A 19746-nucleotide genomic window follows, 5' to 3' on the forward strand; every position below is an offset into this window, starting at 1 on the left:
AGCCCCACATACACAGTACTGATACATTGTATACAACAATATCTGACACAATAGCCTCCGTTCATCACTTGCGTTTTGTTTTTTTTAAGTCATTTTCTTTTTTGTCCTGTGATATTCGTTGCCATTTTTATTCTGCAAATTGATGCACGCAGTTCATGAATTTTGCGCAAAGTCAGACATGGTCTTTTTTTTGTCTTGAACTGTTTGTGTGACTTTTTAGCCCCAAAAAGTCTCGTGTCATAAAATGCTGCAAAAATGTTCCAAATTACCCCAAAAAATCCTGTGTACTCAAAAAACACAACAGGAGTGACTGGAGTGGAGAATTTTCCGACTTTTTAAAAAGTTGTGATTGATGAATGAGCTAAAAACATTTGTAATTGCTAAACATCTACAAAGCGGGGAAAAAAAAGGCCACACAATTAAATAGAAAATAGAATTGAAAAAAGGAGCAAATAGACTAATGAATTGGTTGAAAACAAAAAAAGGGGGAAAACACCCAAAACAAGAAAAAAATAGGCACAAAGTGAATGATGAATCAGGGCCATATTGCTCATTCACCGCAAAAGTAACTAAAAGATCGGATTCGTACTCAGTCATTGGTACATAACAGACCTCTCTATTTGTCACACAGATGACATCATATCTCAGGATTCCTGCCGCAAAAGTAACATTTACAGTATAACCATGAAAGACTGTGAAGGTGACGGAGCTCCTGAACACAAGACCATGATAGCCAAAGAGAAACACGGTGAGAATCACAGCATATTTTATACATTATGACTATTATTATTATCCGTCCTGTTACCATTAGGACTTCTCCATACATTACATTTTTGTTGTGTATTTTTTCCACACATTTTTGCCACAAAAAAATGTCGCTTTTTACAGTACCAGCGAAGTGAATATTTCTGAAAGCTCATGCGCACGCTGCTTATTTTTTCCTTCAAAGTTTTCTTTTCTAATCTGCAGCGTCAATTCTTTCAGCGTTTTTCACCTTTTCAAATGAAAAAAACACAAGCAAAGACGTGGCAAAAATACACGTAAGCAGCGTTTTTCCTGCCAATGTGACACCCCAGGGGTCTGGTTGTCACAGTGATAGAGATATTACGTCTGAGAGCAGGTGGGAGGTCCTTTGGTCAGGGATCCTGTGCATGCCACACCTCCTGCCCAGCCTTGGGAGGGGAAGAACTTCCCCTGTATAAACCCGGGGCTGAGGCAGGGTTAGTGAGTCCAGGAAGAGTAGAGACAAGAGCAGCATAGGAAGCAGCAGAGTCACAAGGAGTCAGGGGCTGGCAGCTAAAGAGCTCGCCCTGACTAAGAAGATTCTTTACCGGACCCGGAGTCCGAGGCTGTGGGGACTAACTTCTACCCAGCAGCAGAATCCGTCAGGCAGGGGATTTCAGGTCCCCTGGCCCAGAAGCCCGAAGGCCCGGTCGCACGCGTGGGACCAGCACCGCCATCGTGGAGCGGAAGCCATTAGAAGGCCCCGAGTCACCGGCCATACGGGTGAGCACCACACGGTACACTCAGGGACGTGGGCTACTTACATCAGCTTCTAGCAAGGTAGCCAGAAGAGTACAGTCAGCTTGGGAGGCCTACAACTACGCCTGGCCAGGGGAGATCCCATCTGCTCAAGGACTGACCAGGCCCCGTTCGCTAGCAAGTACTCCGGGAGGGTCTATCGTTGTTACCAGTAAAGACCCTGAACGCTACCATACCGTCTCTGAGTGGTTCCTGCTACCCCCATCATCCACGTCGGCTGCCCTGAGGCCATACCCCTCCCGTTGGGGGTTATACTATCACGCTGCACCATCCTTCCACCGGCCTCAGCGGTCTGCCCTGCAGCAGCAGCCCCCTGGCTGCATTCAACGGGTGGCGTAGTCATCAACCATTTTCTACCGCTAACAGACTGCCGTCCAGTTTGACTCCCTGGGCACGGACCGGGTCACCGCCACGAGACTACAACCCTAAACAGATCCGGCTCCGGGTAAGCTCCCGCGTGCGCAACGCAGCGCGACACAGGCCCAGGGGCGCGTCAATTTTGGCGTAGTCGGCAGGATCACGTGCCCGCAACCACCGGGTACTGCGTGCCTGAAAAGCAAAGACTGTTCAAACTTACCAGTGGTGAAGATTCCCGCCATCGGTGAAGATTCCCGCCATCCGGCGCCATCTTCAGCCTTCTTCCCGCCATCGGTGAAGTTTCCCGCCATCCGGCGCCATCTTCAGCCTTCTTCCCGCCATCCGTGGAGTTTTCCCGCCATTGGACGCCATCTTGAGGACGCCGCGCGGGAAGAAGAGGGGCGTGGACTCCGAAAGCGCGCGAGAACTGAAGCCCCGCCTCACGTCCGGACGTTGCGTAAGGTCCTGGAAGGAGCCCAGCAGACGCCGACGTCACAGGAGCGCGACGGAAGGTCCTCAGCCCTGACGATCCACTGCGGAGCCGCGGCCTACGGAACAGGATCATCGCAAGGTAGGCCACGGTCCACTAGGGGGGAGGAAGATGTCGGATACGGAGGAGAGCTCCACTGCCTCAACCCCCGCCAGCGCTACCGCTGTTGCAGTTATGCCCTTCACCATGCCCTATATCCCGGGAGCAGCTTGGCTACCCCAGTACTCAGGGGAGTCACATACCCTGCATGACTTTAGAGAAAAGCTGGATAGCCTCTTCCAGGTGTACCCCCTCACAGAAGAGCAAAAAGTGAGCATCCTGGTGGCCCAACTAACTGGGGCAGCCAAAAGGGAAGTAAAATCCTGGCCACCTGGGAGGAAGACTGTCGCAGGGATACTAACCCGGCTGAAGGACACCTTTGATACCCGCACCTCAGCCGAGATTAAACTTAGATTCTACGGGTGCAAGCAGCGAGCGCATGAGAGTATAAGGGACTATGCACTCAACCTACAAGAGGCCCTGAGGGCCATTAAGCAGACCGACCCTAATGGAGTGGGAAACGAGGACAGGCTGTTGACTGAACAATTTATAGAGGGGTTATATTGCAATGCCCACCGCACCCAGTTGCGGGCAATGGCCTTACAGGACCCTCATCTAGAATTTGCACAGTTCAAGGACAGAGCCATCCGGGTGCTCCGAGAACCGGCACCAGGTGGCGTTGTGACCCACAGACGCCCCACTACCACTTACTACCAGGAGGCGGCGCCCTTGTCAGCAGGGCCTGTGGGAGCTGATGCGCAGGCTTTGGACAATGACCCGGCTCCAGACCTACACCATCAGGTCCAAGAGCTAGCTAAAAGCGTTGCTGCGCTAACCCGAACTGTGCAGTCTTTACAGGTTTCCACTCCAGGGAAGATCCAGCTGGCATCCGGACCGGAGGACATCCCGTGGCGTCGACCAAGGAGGACCCCACCGGCCAGAGGAAGACCCAGTGACCGATACAGCGAGGACGGAAGACCCATCTGCCGCCGCTGCAATCAACCCGGACATATGGAAAGGTACTGTTCTTTAAACGGGCACAACCTGGGGTAGAGGGCCAACCCCCAGGAAAAAGATCACCAGGCCCATCGAACTGGCGCGACAGATATGTGGGAGGACGTCCAGTCTTGCCTGTGGTACTGGATGGCATTCCCATGAGTGCCCTACTGGACACCGGGTCACAGGTCACCACCATCCCGTACGTGCTCTTCAAGCAGTACTGGAATGACTCGGATATTACCCGCTACCCTGACGACGACTTGAGTATCATCGCCAGCAATGGTCAGCCCGTGCCACAGATCGGATTTAAAGAGGTGACCATCAAAATTGGTAGAGTCGAACTGGCCGCACAGGGACTGATCATTGTAGATATTGACAAACATGAGAGTCACCCAAAAATAACTCTAGGAACTAATGTAATTGAAAATTGTCTTGCAGAGGTGATTTTCCTTTTACAGCAGGTTGCCAAGAATGCCAGCTCCGGCGAGCAGCGGGTGCTCCAGAAAGAGATCCGGGCACTGATGCAACGGCAACAAGTGGAACTCTCCGGCGGTGAGATTGGTAGCGTAAGAATGTGTGACCCTTTTCCTATTGCCATGCCCCCAAAAAGTGAAATGATGATTTGGTGCCGGGCAGCTATTGGTCTGAGAGGTAGAGATTACCAGGCAGTGGTAGAACCAGTTTACTCAGACAGTAGGCCCACCATTTTGACAGCACGGGGGGTGGTCAATGTACGCCATGGGAGGGTGCCCGTTCGCATAATAAATATCGGGGAGAGGGAAGTGTACCTGCCCCGGTATGCCACGCTAGCCAAATTATATACCACTAATCAAAATTCTATACAATCTGTGGAACCCTTGCCTCCATCTCACCCGGAGGAAGGTAACGGCTCTAAGAAAGACATGGAGGACTGGTGTCAGCAACTACATCTGGGTACTGACTCCACTCCCTCACACCAGAAACAAGGAGTCTATCGGGTGGTTCAAGAGTATGAGAGAGTGTTTAGTAAACACCCGTTAGACTTCGGGCGAGTCAAGGGGGTAGAACACCGCATCCCCACGGGAGATCATCCTCCCATAAAAGAGAGGTATTGACCCGTACCCCCTGCACATTACCAACACGCCAAGGGGATGCTTAGAGACATGAAGGAGGCTGGGGTAATCCGGGATAGCTGTAGCCCCTGGGCAGCCCCACTAGTTTTAGTCAAAAAGAAAGACAACACCATGAGGATGTGTGTAGATTACCGGAAAATCAACCGTATCACACACAAGGATGCGTACCCCTTACCAAGGATAGAGGAGTCAATGGCTGCTTTAAGATCTGCTAACTTCTTCTCTACCTTGGATCTCACTAGCGGGTACTGGCAGGTTCCTGTAGCAGAGGCGGACCGGGAGAAGACCGCATTCACCACCCCGATGGGACTTAGCGAGTTCACCTGCATGCCGTTCGGACTCTGCAACGCCCCAGGAACCTTCCAACGATTAATGGAGTGCTGTCTGGGCCACAGAAACTTCGAGACGGTCCTGTTGTACCTGGACGATGTCATCGTATACTCCAAAACGTATGAGGACCACCTGAAACACCTGGCGGAGGTGTTCGAAGCTCTGGCGAGTTACGGCCTAAAGGTGAAACCCTCCAAGTGTCACCTCCTGAAACCAAAGGTGCAATACCTGGGACACGTGGTGAGCGCTGACGGAGTGGCTCCCGACCCCGATAAGATCACCGCAATCAAAGGATGGCCAAGCCCTTCCAGCGTAAAAGAAGTGCGGCAGTTCCTAGGGTTGGTAGGCTACTACCGAAGGTTTATTCCCGGTTTCACCAAAAAGGCGGCGCCTATGCAGGACCTCCTGATAGGCCAGTCCCGGAAGGCCAAGAACCAGAAGCCGCCCTTCAAATGGGAAGAGCTAGAGGAAGAGTCCTTCCGCCAGCTGAAGATGGCCCTCACGGGGGATGAAATCTTGGCGTATCCGGACTATAGCCAGCCCTTCATCCTCTACACCGACGCCAGTAACGTCGGGCTAGGAGCCGTACTGTCCCAGATTCAGCAGGGGAAAGAGCGAGTAATCGCCTATGCCAGCCGAAAACTGCGACCCACCGAAAGGAATCCCGAGAATTATAGCTCATTTAAGCTAGAGTTCCTGGCCGTGGTATGGGCAGTCACCGAGCGCTTTAAGCATTACCTCGCTTCTTCCCGGTTCACCGTATACACGGATAACAACCCGCTGACACACCTGGACACGGCAAGACTCGGTGCCCTGGAGCAGAGGTGGATGGCCCGTCTGTCCAACTACGAGTTCACAATTAAATACCGGGCAGGGCGCTCCAATACCAACGCGGACGCCCTGTCCAGGATGCCCAACCTGCCGGACGGAGGAGAAGATCCGGAGGGACTGGAAGAAGTTGAACTCCCTGCGTTCCACCGTCATGGGACTATCCAGTATTCCCACCGGGTAAGGAGTAAGCAGGCTGCTACGTTGAACCCCTTACCTCACTACAACTGGGCGGAAACGCAAGACAGCGACCCTGCCGTCCGACTGGTGAAGGAGATGCTGACTCGCCCGGAGGCTAGCCTGGAATCAGACGCTCCAGAGGAAGCCAAACAACTATGGGCAGAGAAGAGTCGACTGTTCCTTTACAAGGGGAAGTTGTGCCACAGAATGGTTAACTCCAGGACGCATGAACTACTCTGGCAAGTAGTGGTGCCACGAAGAGACGCAGCCATGGTGATGGAGGCATACCACGACGGAGCTGGACACTTCGGGTGGAAAAAGCTGGAGTTCCTGCTGCGCGAGCGGTTCCACTGGGTAGGCATGAGGGGAACCATCGAGAAGTGGTGCAGAGACTGTGGCCCGTGCAATCTGAGAAGGAAGGACCGGGCCAGCCAGAAGACTCCCCTGCAGTCCATCGTCACCCGGCAACCGTTGGAACTGGTAGCCTTGGATCATGTAAAACTGACCCCCAGCAGAAGTGGCTACGTCTACGCGTTAACCATCGTGGATCATTACTCCCGGTTTCTGGTTGTCGTCCCCGTCAAGGACTTAACGGCTCGAACAGCAGCTAGAGCCTTCCAGCAGCACTTTTGCCGTCCACACGGGTACCCGGACCAAGTGCTGACGGACCAGGGACCTGCCTTTGAAGCGGAGGTCTTCCAGGAATTCTGCAATCTGTATGGCTGCCGGAAGATAAGGACGACACCCTACCATCCGCAAACTAATGGACTTTGTGAGAAAATGAACCAGGTGGTAATGGATCTTCTAAAAACGTTGCCCCTGGAAGAACGCAGTCTGTGGCCTGAGAAGTTGCCCGATCTGGTGGACCTATACAACCACATCCCGGTAGGTTCCACCAACTGTACCCCGGCTTACCTAATGAGGGCAAGACCTGGTAAGTTACCTGTTGACCTGGAAATGGGAGTCCTGACGCCCGAGGACACTTCACCAGAAACAGACTGGGACACAGAGAGGCAGCAGCAGTACCGGAAAGTACAGGAGAGCGTGGAGCGAAGTCTCTGTCAGGCTAGGGAAAGACAAGAGAAGACTTACAACCAGTATGCTCCCGCTGTTCCCCTGGTACCCGGAGAGCAGGTCTTGAAGAGGAAGAGACGGCTCCACAAGTTGGACGACCAGTGGGAGAAGGACCCGTACACCGTACTGCCCTCAAGCCACGAGAACCCGAAGGTCTGTACCACCAGTAAAGACGGAGGGGAAACCACAGCCATTGTATCCCGGGACCACCTGATGAAGTGCCCCGAACAACTGAGGAACCCTGAGGAGGAACAGGAAGACCATCGACCCGTGGAAGAAAGGGAAGATATGGTTAGTACCGTGCTCGGGGACTTCCCTCGGTCTTGGACTCAAGTCATTGGTGCAGTTGTGGTACCTGTACTCACCTTCCTCCAACCATCATCCCAAGAACCTACGGAGCAACGGGTAGAGCTGGAAGAGCAGCCGGTCCAGGAGGCAGAAGACTCCACCCAAGCGGAACAGGAGAATCCACCCTCTGCTTATAGTGAGCCTGCCGTACCCCTAGTGAGACAAAGAGCCGGTAGACAGCTGCCCAGTTTACCCTTGACAGCTCCTACACCCTGTAGTTCAGGGCCAGACAGTCAGCTCCGTAGGTCCACTAGGGCCACTAGAGGCCAGTTACCCGCACGTTGGAGGATCTAAATGTTTAAGTTGTTTTACAATGTTTACCTGTTTATTGTTGCTTGTGTGTAATTTTGTGTTTCTAGTTGTTTTTAGGAGTCTTCGGTGGATTTACCGGGAATCCTTTGTATATAGTTGGAGCGTAACCCAGGATGGACTAGAGACTGTTAAGGACTCGGGGTAGGACAGACCCCTACCTGGTTACGTCTCCCTGTGTTGGTGAAATGGACACCTTTGCTTTTCTTCAAAGACTGCACCCGGTTGCGGACATCCGTGACCATCTTATTGTGTTTCCTTATTGTATTTTATTGTTCTTTGATATACCTTGTTATATTTTTCTAAAAAGTGTTTAGTCCCGGAGTACTAAATTTCACTAGGGGGGAGTGTGACACCCCAGGGGTCTGGTTGTCACAGTGATAGAGATATTACATCTGAGAGCAGGTGGGAGGTCCTTTGGTCAGGGATCCTGTGCATGCCACACCTCCTGCCCAGCCTTGGGAGGGGAAGAACTTCCCCTGTATAAACCCGGGGCTGAGGCAGGGTTAGTGAGTCCAGGAAGAGTAGAGACAAGAGCAGCATAGGAAGCAGCAGAGTCACAAGGAGTCAGGGGCTGGCAGCTAAAGAGCTCGCCCTGACTAAGAAGATTCTTTACCGGACCCGGAGTCCGAGGCTGTGGGGACTAACTTCTACCCAGCAGCAGAATCCGTCAGGCAGGGGATTTCAGGTCCCCTGGCCCAGAAGCCCGAAGGCCCGGTCGCACGCGTGGGACCAGCACCGCCATCGTGGAGCGGAAGCCATTAGAAGGCCCCGAGTCACCGGCCATACGGGTGAGCACCACACGGTACACTCAGGGACGTGGGCTACTTACATCAGCTTCTAGCAAGGTAGCCAGAAGAGTACAGTCAGCTTGGGAGGCCTACAACTACGCCTGGCCAGGGGAGATCCCATCTGCTCAAGGACTGACCAGGCCCCGTTCGCTAGCAAGTACTCCGGGAGGGTCTATCGTTGTTACCAGTAAAGACCCTGAACGCTACCATACCGTCTCTGAGTGGTTCCTGCTACCCCCATCATCCACGTCGGCTGCCCTGAGGCCATACCCCTCCCGTTGGGGGTTATACTATCACGCTGCACCATCCTTCCACCGGCCTCAGCGGTCTGCCCTGCAGCAGCAGCCCCCTGGCTGCATTCAACGGGTGGCGTAGTCATCAACCATTTTCTACCGCTAACAGACTGCCGTCCAGTTTGACTCCCTGGGCACGGACCGGGTCACCGCCACGAGACTACAACCCTAAACAGATCCGGCTCCGGGTAAGCTCCCGCGTGCGCAACGCAGCGCGACACAGGCCCAGGGGCGCGTCACCAACACTGCCAACAAATCTAAACGTGTGCACACAGCCTTATTGAGATTTCTATAAGTGTTACCTGAATATTCTCTTATTCGAAGGATCTGATATATAGATGATATGTTCTCCCCGTGTTTGTGTGGGTTTCCTCTGGGTTCTCCGGTTTCCTCCAACACTAAAAAGACAAACTGATAGGAAATGTAGATTGTGAGCCCCAATGGGGACAGCTCCCATAATGTCTGTAAAGCGCTGTGTATCTCCGTAAGCTCGATGTCTTCTCTATCCTCTGCCATCCTCAGACAGGAGAAGTCACAGATCCTCCATAATATCATGGATCTGATCTACATGAAGAGTAGAAAGATCCAGACCAGGACTGATACATTGTACACAGCAGGAGATGACACTTTGTGTCCCCCTTTATGACTTGGTTCCCTGTTTTCAAATACTCTGATTTAAGACTGAAGGGTCACTGAGCCTCACTGGCAAAGCTCCATCACCATTGCTGAACTCCACCCAACCCAGTTGTTTACCAGTCATATATTAACCCCGTCTTCCCTGCAAAATCTCTACATCATGCAGTAAGTGTATGTGGACACGATAAATATTTTCTGCAGATATTTCTACATTCAAATCAAGTCTCTTGGCAGGAAAAATGCTGCATAATTTTGCATGCGTTTTTTTTTATACATTTTTCCCAATTCATTAGAATGGGTGACAAACGGTCGTCCGTTCGTGTGACTGCGCTATTGGCGGTTTTCTCCGTACCTAATCTAAGAAAATAAAAAAAGAAATATGTCTCTTTGATCAGGGCCAATTCTTTTGAAAAATTCACAAAAATTCTGTTATTTCAAAAGGATCAAATTAGCCCGAGTGTTTAGGAGTTAAACTCCACAGAAACTTGATCTGCTTAGAATTACCCAAGAACCAGGTACCTAACCTTACTGCCCCCTACTGGTCTGTCCTGTAATTACTGTCCTATTTGTCCTATTTATATACACACATATGGTATCACCAGTTGTTACTACTCGTATACTGACATGAGCAGCACTCAGGGAGTGACATAAAATAATAATATTACCAGAAAAACAATAATTTACAAATAATCAAAATTGATTCTATTAAACAGGTAAAAAAAAAACGTCCACGTATTACAGAATACAAATAAGGCAGCGGAGAGGGGATCACTGTAGAGAACCGAAGGATACATAGTTTTTCCTTGGATATTTTTCTATTGATTCCTGTGCATATTTATTAGCAAAAAGAGGAAGAAGCAGAAATTACCTTTAGGCCATGTTCACACTAGGCATTTTTTCAACGTTTTTTTTATGTGTTTTTTTGTGCAAATTTTCAGCTGCGTTTTACAGTATCAGCAAAGTCTATGGGATTTCAGAAATCTCATGCACACACGTCGGTTTTTGGGTCATCAGTATTTTGTGTTTTGCATATTTTTTTGCACAATAGAGCATGTCATTTCTTTCAGAACTTTTTCAGCGTTTTTCAGCCATTAAAAGTAATGGGTAGTGAAAAAAATCAGAAAAAAACGACTAGTGTGAACATACCTTTATAGTTCCCAATCTAGTAATCTCCCATTTAATCAGAATCACTCTCTGCTGTGATGATAAAATTATACAGTAATATGTCATGGACTTTCCTATAAGACTAGTTGCTACATTCCATCCTTTTCAGAGGTGAAGTCCAATTAGAGTATATTCACATGTGGCAGATTTGTTTCGGGAATGTCCATCTCTATCCCATCTGAATTCAGCTTCTAGAAAATTATGTGCAGTAACTAACTCTAGTCAAAAAGAATTGAGGTGATTTTCAGTCCGAGTAATTTCTAATTTCTTCTTTGTGTAAATCCACCCATCAGGAGACATATGTGCTAAACAAAATGTTTCTACTCCCGGCTGATGTGCCAATGTTTACTGTACCGTGTGCACATAGATTCTTGCAAGAGAAAGAAAGCTGCTCTCTAACATACAGTGGGGAAATAAGTATTTGATACTCTGTCGATTTTGCAAGTTTTCTCACCTACAAAGAATGGAGAGATCTGTAATTTTTATCGTAGGTACACTTCACCTGTGAGAGAGAGAATGTAAAAAAAAATCCAGAAAATCACATTGTATGATTTTTACATAATTAATTTGCATTTTATTGCATGAAATAAGTATTTGATACAATAGAAAAACAGAACTTAATATTTGTTCCAGAAACCTTTGTTTGCAATTACAGAGGTCAGACGATTCCTGTAGTTCTTGACCATGTTTGCACGCACTGCAGCAGGGATTTTGGCCCCCTCCTCCATACAGATCTTCTCCAGGTCTTTCAGGTTTCGGGGCTGTCGCTGGGCGACATTGAGTTTCAGCTCCCTCCAAAGATTTTCTATTGGGTTCAGGTCTGGAGACTGGCTAGTCCACTCCAGGACCTTGAAATGCTTCTTACGGAGCAACTCCTTAGATGCCCTGGCTGTGTGTTTCGGGTCATTGACATGATGGGAAGGGAAGGAGGTTAGTGGCCAAAATCATGAAATATTTGACCCCATACATCCTCCCTTCAATACAGTGCAGTCGTCCTGTCTTCTTTGCAGAAAAGCACCCCCAAAGTATGATGTTTCCCCCACCATGCTTCACTGTTGGAATGGTGTTCTTGTGGTTGTACTCATCCTTCTTCTTCCTCCAAACAGGGCGAGTGGAGTTGATATCAAAAAGTTATATTTTGGTCTCATGTAACCACATGACCTTCTCCCATGCCCCCTCTGGATCATCCAGATGGTCATTGGTGAACTTCAAACGAGTGTGGACATGTGCTGGTGTGAGCAGGCGGACCTTTTGTGCTCTGCAGGATTTTAATCCATGACGACGTAGTGTGTTACTAACGATAATTGATCCAGGTGTAGTGTGTCTATGTCTGCACTGCTGATGGAAATCCTAGGGCATCGGAAGATTTCTTAAAAGAATATGTTTATTTGTACAGGTTTTGACAGTCAATGTGTTTAGAAGTCGCTCAGGACCTCTTCCTCAGGACAAAAACCCGAGGAAGAGGTCCTGGCCTTCTTTACATCAGGACATTGAGGCGTTTGTCCAGTCCTGTGAGTGTGCGCCAGGTATACGGTACCTCTTTTTATCCTGACCGACCCTGGTCTCACATCTCAATGGATTTCATTACTGATCTCCCTGAGGGTATGACCTTTATCTGGGTTATTGTTAACAGTTTCTCCAACCAGTTCATCTTAACCCTCTTCCTTGGTTTCCTTCATCTCGTGATATAGCAAATATGTTTATCAATAATGTGGTTAGGTTACATGATGTCCCTGTAAATATTCTGTCAGATTGGGGCACACAGTTTATTTCCAGGTTTTGGAAGGCCATTTGTGGTCAGATTGGGATGGAATTGTCTTTTTACTCTGCACACCATAATCAGTCTAATGGTCTCTCTGATGGGACCAACCAGTTGATGCAAACTTATCTCAGGTGCTTCTGTTCTCATAATCAACTCAAATGGGGTGCTTATCTACCATTGGAGGAATTTGCCCTTAATAATGAGTATTTGGGTAAGTCCCCCTTCTTTTGTAATTTTGGGTTCCGTCCCAGGTCTCTTGCCTTCCTCAAAGGATGGGAAGAGATTCCCGGGGTTTCTGAGACTACCAATAGGCTGAAGGAGGTATAGGAGGGGATTTGCTGGCAGCTCCAGAAAGCGACATTCAGCTAGAAAGTTGCAGCTGATAAAAATCGGTCTCAGGAGGAAAATCTGGTGGTTGGGATTTGGTGTGGGTGTTCACAAAGAACTTAAAACTTAAGGTTCCCTGTGTAAGCTTGCCCCCATGTTTATTGGACATTTTCCTTTTCTTGAGGGGGTTAATCCGGTTGCTTTCAAGGTTAAGCTTCCTGACAGTTTTAGGATCCCCAATGTTTTTCATTGATCTTTCCTTAAAGGGGTTTTCCCACGAATGAAAATTCATTTTAATCAATACATCTTGGAATAATAATAACTTCCATAATTGGATGTGTTTAAATAAAATGTACCTGTGCTGAGATAATCTTATACAGTGGGTACGGAAAGTATTCAGACCTCTTTAAATATTTCACTCTTTGTTTCATTGCAGCCATTTGGTAAATTCTAAAAAGTTTTTTTTTTCTCATTAAAGTCCACTCTGCACCCCTCTTCACTGAAAAAAAAACTGAAATGTAGAAATTTTTGCAAATTTATTAAAAAAGAAAAACTGAAATATCACATGGTCATAAGTATTCAGCCCCTTTCCTCAGACCCTTTGCTCTCCGTACCCACTGTAAATGTGCCCTCCTGTGCACTGTGTAATGGCTGTGTTTCACTATGTACGGAATACGGTACATGGTACATACCACAACTCCTAGGCAGGGTAGAACGCAAAAGAGAATACAGACATTACAGCAGGGGATCACAGCTGATTCTTTTTGTGAGGTACAACATTTTTCTGCCTGTTTTTAAACAATGTTTTACTTCAAAGAAAGAATCTGCTGTGATCCCATGCTGTTGTGTCTGATTTTTATTTTCCGTTCTCCCCTGCCCAGGAGATGTGGTACTGACTCGCCCCCTGGGCCTATGCTGTGCTGCTGTGCAGGGGGAATACCCGGAGCCGGATCGCTGGGGGTTGTAGTTCTCCGTGGCGGTGACCCGGTCCGTGCCCAGGGTGGTCAAACCAGTGGCAGTCTAAATGTTGTAATAAGTGTCCGATTACGCCACCCGTGGATTGCGGTCAGTGGGGACCGCCGCTGCGCTGCCGACCGCTGAGGCTGGTGTTGGTTGCGCAGCCGAGTATGGGATAACTCCCCACGGGAGGAATATTGCCTCAGGGCAGCTAATGTGAGAGATGATGGGAGTGATGGTGTGAGCGTCCCAGTGCTAATGGCACTGGAGCGGCAAGGAATCACAGAGACGTGAGGTGCAGTTCAGGGTCTTTACTGATGGTACAAGGCAGACCCTCCCGGTAGTACTGGCTAGTATAAGGGGCCTGGTCAGTCTGCGAGCAAGCAGGAGTCCCCATGGCCAGGTGGAGTTGTAGGCCTCCCCGTTTATCTGCTCTCTTCCTGGCTACCTTGCTGTCAGCGGTTACAAGCAGCCCACGTCCCTGAGTATACCGTGTGGTGCTCACCCGAATGGCTGGTGACTTGGGGCCTTCTGTTAGCCTCTGCTCCTGGATGGCGGCGCTGGTCCCTTCTTTGTGACTGAGCCTCCGGGCTTCTATGGCCAGAGGACCTGGAATCCCCTGCCGGCTGGTTTCTGCTGCTGGGTGTAGATCAGTCCCCACAGCCTCGGACTCCTGTGTCCGGTTTTAGTATCTTCGTCCAGGGCGAGCTCTGCTCAGCTCCAGCCCCTGAACTTCAGCTACTGCTCCTACAGAGCTCCTGTTCTCACTTTCCCTGTGTCTGGAACTGAACTGAACTCTCTAATCCCGCCCCAGACCCAGTTTATAAGGGCAGATTCCTCCCCTCCCAGGTCTGGGTGGGCCGTGTTGCATGTTTAGGGCTCCTGACCAGAGATACCTCCCACTTGCTCTCAGACATAATATCTCTATTACTGTGGCAACCAGACCCCTGGGGTGTCACATTCCCCCCTAGTAAATTTTAGTACTCCGGGACTAAACACATTTTTAAAGAAACATAAATACAAGGTATAACAATAACAAGACAACATATTTACAAGAAGCTTTAGTTCTTTAGAGGTCACGGCATGTCCGCAACCAGGTGTCCATATCACGCAAGGTGAAGTTTGTAAAACAAGGGGGTGTCCATGTCACCCAACAAGGCGAAGTCTTGGCACAGAATAGGGGACCTGTCCAAAGCAAACCCCTTGCGTTGCCCTTGGGCGTGGCTGCAAGGGTAGAGCTAGCTACTTTGGGCCGCAAGTAGGCCACGCCAGACAGGTTTTCTCTTCTGCGACCGTCTTCGCAAGAGGCACCAAGGTGCAACTATCTACAAGACTGTTCCGGTTATCCAGCGTCCATAACCTGTTAGTCCAAATAAATCTGCAGGGTAACTGAGAAACATAATTAGTAACAGGCAACAAACATAGACCATAAACATTTTCAAGAAACAAGTAAATTTACAGTGCATTAGTTTAGATTCTCCAGCGAGCGGGCATCTGACCTCTAGTGACTCTAGTGGACCTACGGAGCTCACTAACTGGTTCTGCACTACAGGGTGTAGGAGGTGTTATGGGCAAGCTGGGCAGCTGTCTGCGCACTCTTTGGCTCACTATGGGCACGGCAGGCTCACTACTAGCAGAGGGTTGATCCTCCTGGACTGCTGGTGGGGACTCTTCTGCCTCTTGGGCCGGCTGCTCTTCCAGCTCTACCGGTTCCTCTGTAGGCACTTGCGGGGCTGGCTGGAGAAAGGTGAGGACGGGTACCACGACAGCGCCATTTACTTGTGTCCAAGACCGGGGGAAGTCTCCGAGTACGGTACTGATCATTTCTTCCCTTTCCTCTGCGGGTTGAGGGTTTTCTTGATCTTCTTCAGGGCTTTGCAGCTGCTCGGGACACTTCTTCAGGTGGTCTCTGGAGACAATGGCTGTGGTTTCTCCTCCATCCTTACTGATTACACAGATTTTTGAGTTCTCATGGCTTGATGGCAGTACGGTGTACGGGTCCTTCTCCCACTGGTCGTCCAACTTGTGGAGCCGCCTCTTCCTCTTCAAGACCTGCTCTCCAGGTACCAGGGGAACAGCGGGAGCATACTGGTTATAAGCCCTCTCTTGCCTTTCTCTAGCTTGAGACAGACTTCGCTCGACGCTCTCCTGTACTTTCCGATACTGCTGCTGCCGTTCTGTATCCCAGTCTGCCTCTGGCGAGGTGTCCTCAGGTGTCAGGACTCCCATATCCAGGTCAATAGGCAGCTTACCAGGTCTTGCTCTCATTAGGTAAGCTGGGGTACAGTTGGTGGAACCTACAGGGATGTGGTTATACAGGTCCACCAGATCGGGCAGTTTCTCAGGCCACAGACTGCGTTCTTCCAGGGGCAATGTTTTTAGCAGATCTATCACCACCTGGTTCATCTTCTCGCAGAGTCCATTGGTTTGAGGGTGATAGGGCGTTGTTCTTATCTTCTTGCAGCCATACAGGTTGCAGAACTCCTGGAAGACCTCCGCTTCAAAGGCTGGTCCTTGCTCTGTCAGCACTTGGTCCGGGTACCCGTGTGGACGGCAGAAGTGCTGCTGGAAGGCTCTAGCTGCTGTTTGAGCCGTTAAGTCCTTGACCGGGACCACCACCAGGAACCGGGAGTAATGATCTACGATTGTGAGGGCGTAGACATACCCAGTTTCACATGGTCCAGGGCTACCAGTTCCAGTGGCTGTCTGGTGATGATGGGCTGCAGGGGAGTCTTCTGGCTGGCACGGTCCTTTCTTCTCAGGTGGCACGGGCCACAGTCTCTGCACCACCTCTCGATGGCTCCTCTCATGCCTACCCAGTAGAACCGTTCACGCAACAAGAACTCCAGCTTCTTCCATCCGAAATGCCCTGCTCCGTTGTGGTATGCCTCCAGAATCATAGCCGCGTCTCGTCTTGGGACCACTACCTGCCAGGTCAACTCATGTGTTCGAGAGTTAACCATTCTCTGGCACAGCTTCTCCCTGTAGAGGAACAGCTTACTTTTCTCCTTCCACAGTTGCTTGGTCTCCTCCGGAGCGTCTGGGTCAAGACAGGCATCGGCTTGGGTCAGCATTTCCTTCACCAAACGGACTGCGGGATCACTGTCTTGCGTCTCCGCCCAGTTGCAGTGGGGCAAGGGATTGAACGTCACGGAGCGCCTGTCCTTCACACGGTGGGAATACAGGGTAATCCCATGACGGTGGAACGCAGGGAGCTCAACTTCTTCCAGATCTTCTGGATCTTCCCCTACGTCCGGTAAGTTCGGCATTCTAGACAGGGCATCCGCGTTGGCATTTGAGCGTCCTGCCCGGTATTTGATGGTGAATTCAAAGTTGGACAGGCGGGCCATCCATCTCTGTTCCAGGGCACCGAGCCTTGCAGTGTCCAGGTGTGTCAACGGGTTGTTATCCGTGTACACGGTGAATTTGGAGGAGGCAAGGTAATGCTTGAAACGTTCGGTCACTGCCCACACTACTGCCAGGAACTCCAGCTTGAATGAGCTATAATTCTCAGGGTTCCTCTCCGTGAGCCGTAGCTTTCGGCTGGCGTAAGCGATTACCCGTTCTTTCCCCTGCTGGATCTGGGACAGTACGGCTCCTAGCCCGATGTTGCTTGCGTCCGCGTGGAGGATAAAGGGTTGGCTGTAGTCTGGATATGCCAGGATTTCATCCCCCGTGAGGGCCATCTTCAGCTGGCAAAAGGACTCCTCTTCCAGCTTTTCCCACCTGAAGGGCGGCTTCTGGTTTCTGGCTTTCCGAGATTGACCTATCAGGAGGTCCTGCATAGGGGCTGCCATTTTGGTGAAACCGGGAATGAATCTTCGGTAGTAGCCTACCAACCCGAGGAACTGCCGCACTTCCTTTATGCTGGAGGGTCTTGGCCAGTCCTTAATTACGGTGATTTTATCAGGGTCGGGAGCCACTCCGTCAGCACTCACCACGTGTCCCAGGTACTGCACCTTTGGTTTCAGGAGGTGACACTTGGAGGGTTTCACCTTTAGGCCGCAGTTTGCCAGAGCTTCGAACACTTCTGCCAGGTGTTTCAGGTGGTCCTCGTAGGTCTTGGAATAGACGATGACATCGTCCAGGTATAACAGGACCGTCTCGAAGTTCCGGTGTCCCAGACAGCATTCCATCAACCGTTGGAAGGTTCCTGGTGCGTTGCAGAGCCCGAACGGCATACAGTTAAATTCACTGAGACCCATCGGGGTGGTGAATGCGGTCTTCTCCCGGTCCGCCTCCGCTACAGGAACCTGCCAGTACCCGCTAGTGAGATCCAAAGTAGAGAAGAAGTTAGCAGATTTTAATGCAGCTAAGGACTCTTCTATCCTTGGTAACGGGTACGCATCTTTGTGTGTGATACGGTTGACCTTCCTGTAGTCTACACACATTCTCATGGTGTTGTCTTTCTTTTTCACTAAGACTAGTGGAGCTGCCCAGGGGCTACAGCTGTCCCTGATTACCCCAGCCTCCTTCATGTCTCTAAGCATCCCCTTGGCATGTTGGTAGTGTGCAGGGGGTACGGGTCGGTATCTCTCCTTTATGGGAGGATGGTCTCCCGTTGGGATGTGATGTTCTACCCCCTTTACTCGCCCAAAGTCTAGCGGGTGTTTGCTAAACACTCTCTTGCACTCTCGAACCACCCGATAGACTCCCTGTTTCTGGTGTGAGGGAGTGGAGTCAGTACCCAAATGTAGTTGCTGACACCAGTCCTCCATTGGTTTCTTAGAGCCGTTACCTTCCTCTGGTTGAGATGGAGGCAAGGGTTCCACGGCCTGTACAGAGTTCTGGTTGATGGTGAACAATTTGGCTAGCGTGGCATACCGGGGCAGGTGTACTTCTCTCTCCCCGATATTTATGATGCGAACGGGCACCCTCCCATGGCGTACATCGACCACCCCCCGTGCTGTCAAAATGGTGGGCCTACTGTCTGAGTAGACGGGTTCTACCATTGCTTGGTAGTCTCTACCTCTTAGACCAATAGCTGCCCGGCACCAAATCATCATCTCACTCTTTGGGGGCATGGCAATAGGGAACGGGTCACACATTCTCACGCTACCTATCTCACCACCAGATAGTTCCACCTGTTGCCGCTTCATCAGTGCCCGGATCTCTTTTTGGAGCACACGCTGCTGGCCGGAACTGGCGTTCTTGGCAACCTGCTGTAAAATGAGAATCACCTCTGCAAGACAATTTTCAATCACATTAGTTCCCAAGGTTATTCTAGGGTGACTCTCATGACGGTCTATGTCCACTATAATCAGTCCTTGTGCCGCCAGTTCGACTTTACCGATCTTAATGGTCACCTCTTTGAATCCCACCTGCGGCACGGGCTGACCATTGCTGGCGATGATACTCAGGTCATCATCTGGGTAGCGGGTTATGTCCGAGTCATTCCAGTACTGCTTGAAGAGCACGTACGGGATGGTGGTGACCTGTGACCCGGTGTCTAGTAGGGCACTCATAGGAATGCCATCCAGTACCACAGGCAATATTGGACGTCCCCCCACATATTTATCACGCCAGTTTGATGGGCCTGATGGTCTTGTGCCTGGGGGTTGGCCCTCTACCCCAGGTTGTGCCCGTTTAAATGACAGTACCTTGCCACATGTCCGGGTTGATTGCAGCGGCGGCAGATGGGTCGTCCGTCCTCGTTGTATCTGTCGCTGGGTCTTCCTCTGGCCGGTGGGGTCCTCCTCAGTCAGCGCCACGGGACGTCCTCCGGTCCGGATGCCAGCTGGATCTTTCCTGGAGAAGAGACCTGTAAAGACTGCACAGTTCTGGTTAGCGCGGCAACGCTCTTAGTCAGCTCTTGGACCTGATGGTGCAGGTCTGTAGCCGGGTCACTGTTCAAAGCCTGCGCATCAGCTCCCACAGGCCCTGCAGACAATGGCGCCATCTTCTGGTGGTAAGTGATAGCAGGGCGCCTGTGGGTCACAGCGCCACCTGGTGCCGGTTCTCGGAGCACCCGGATGGCTCTGTCCTTGAACTGTGCAAAGTCCAGGTCAGGGTCCTGTAAGGCCATTGCCCGCAACTGGGTTCGGTGGGCATTGCACAGTAGACCCTCAATAAATTGTTTAGTCAACAGCTTATCTTCATTTCCCACGCTGTCAGGGTCTGCCTGCTTAATGGCTCTCAGGGCCTCTTGTAGGTTTAAAGCATAGTCTCTTATACTCTCATGTGCCCGCTGTTTGCACCCATAAAATCT

General features: G+C 50.5%; 1 protein-coding gene across 1 annotated transcript in view; it reads left to right on the top strand.

Annotated features, from left to right (window-relative positions):
• The first annotated feature begins 562 nt into the window (after positions 1-562).
• Positions 563-19746, top strand: part of LOC141271201 (C-type lectin domain family 2 member A-like) — a 49917-nt gene continuing 30733 nt past the window's right edge. The window contains exon 1 of the mRNA XM_073681313.1: positions 563-748. Coding sequence (XP_073537414.1) covers positions 685-748 — 64 coding nt within the window. The 5' untranslated portion in view covers positions 563-684. The remainder of the gene's footprint in view (positions 749-19746) is intronic.

The sequence above is a fragment of the Phyllobates terribilis genome, unplaced genomic scaffold (assembly GCF_046119375.1).
Source record: "Phyllobates terribilis strain yellow unplaced genomic scaffold, ASM4611937v1 Scaffold_5__5_contigs__length_657084704, whole genome shotgun sequence".
In the NCBI taxonomy this organism is placed as follows: domain Eukaryota; kingdom Metazoa; phylum Chordata; class Amphibia; order Anura; family Dendrobatidae; genus Phyllobates; species Phyllobates terribilis.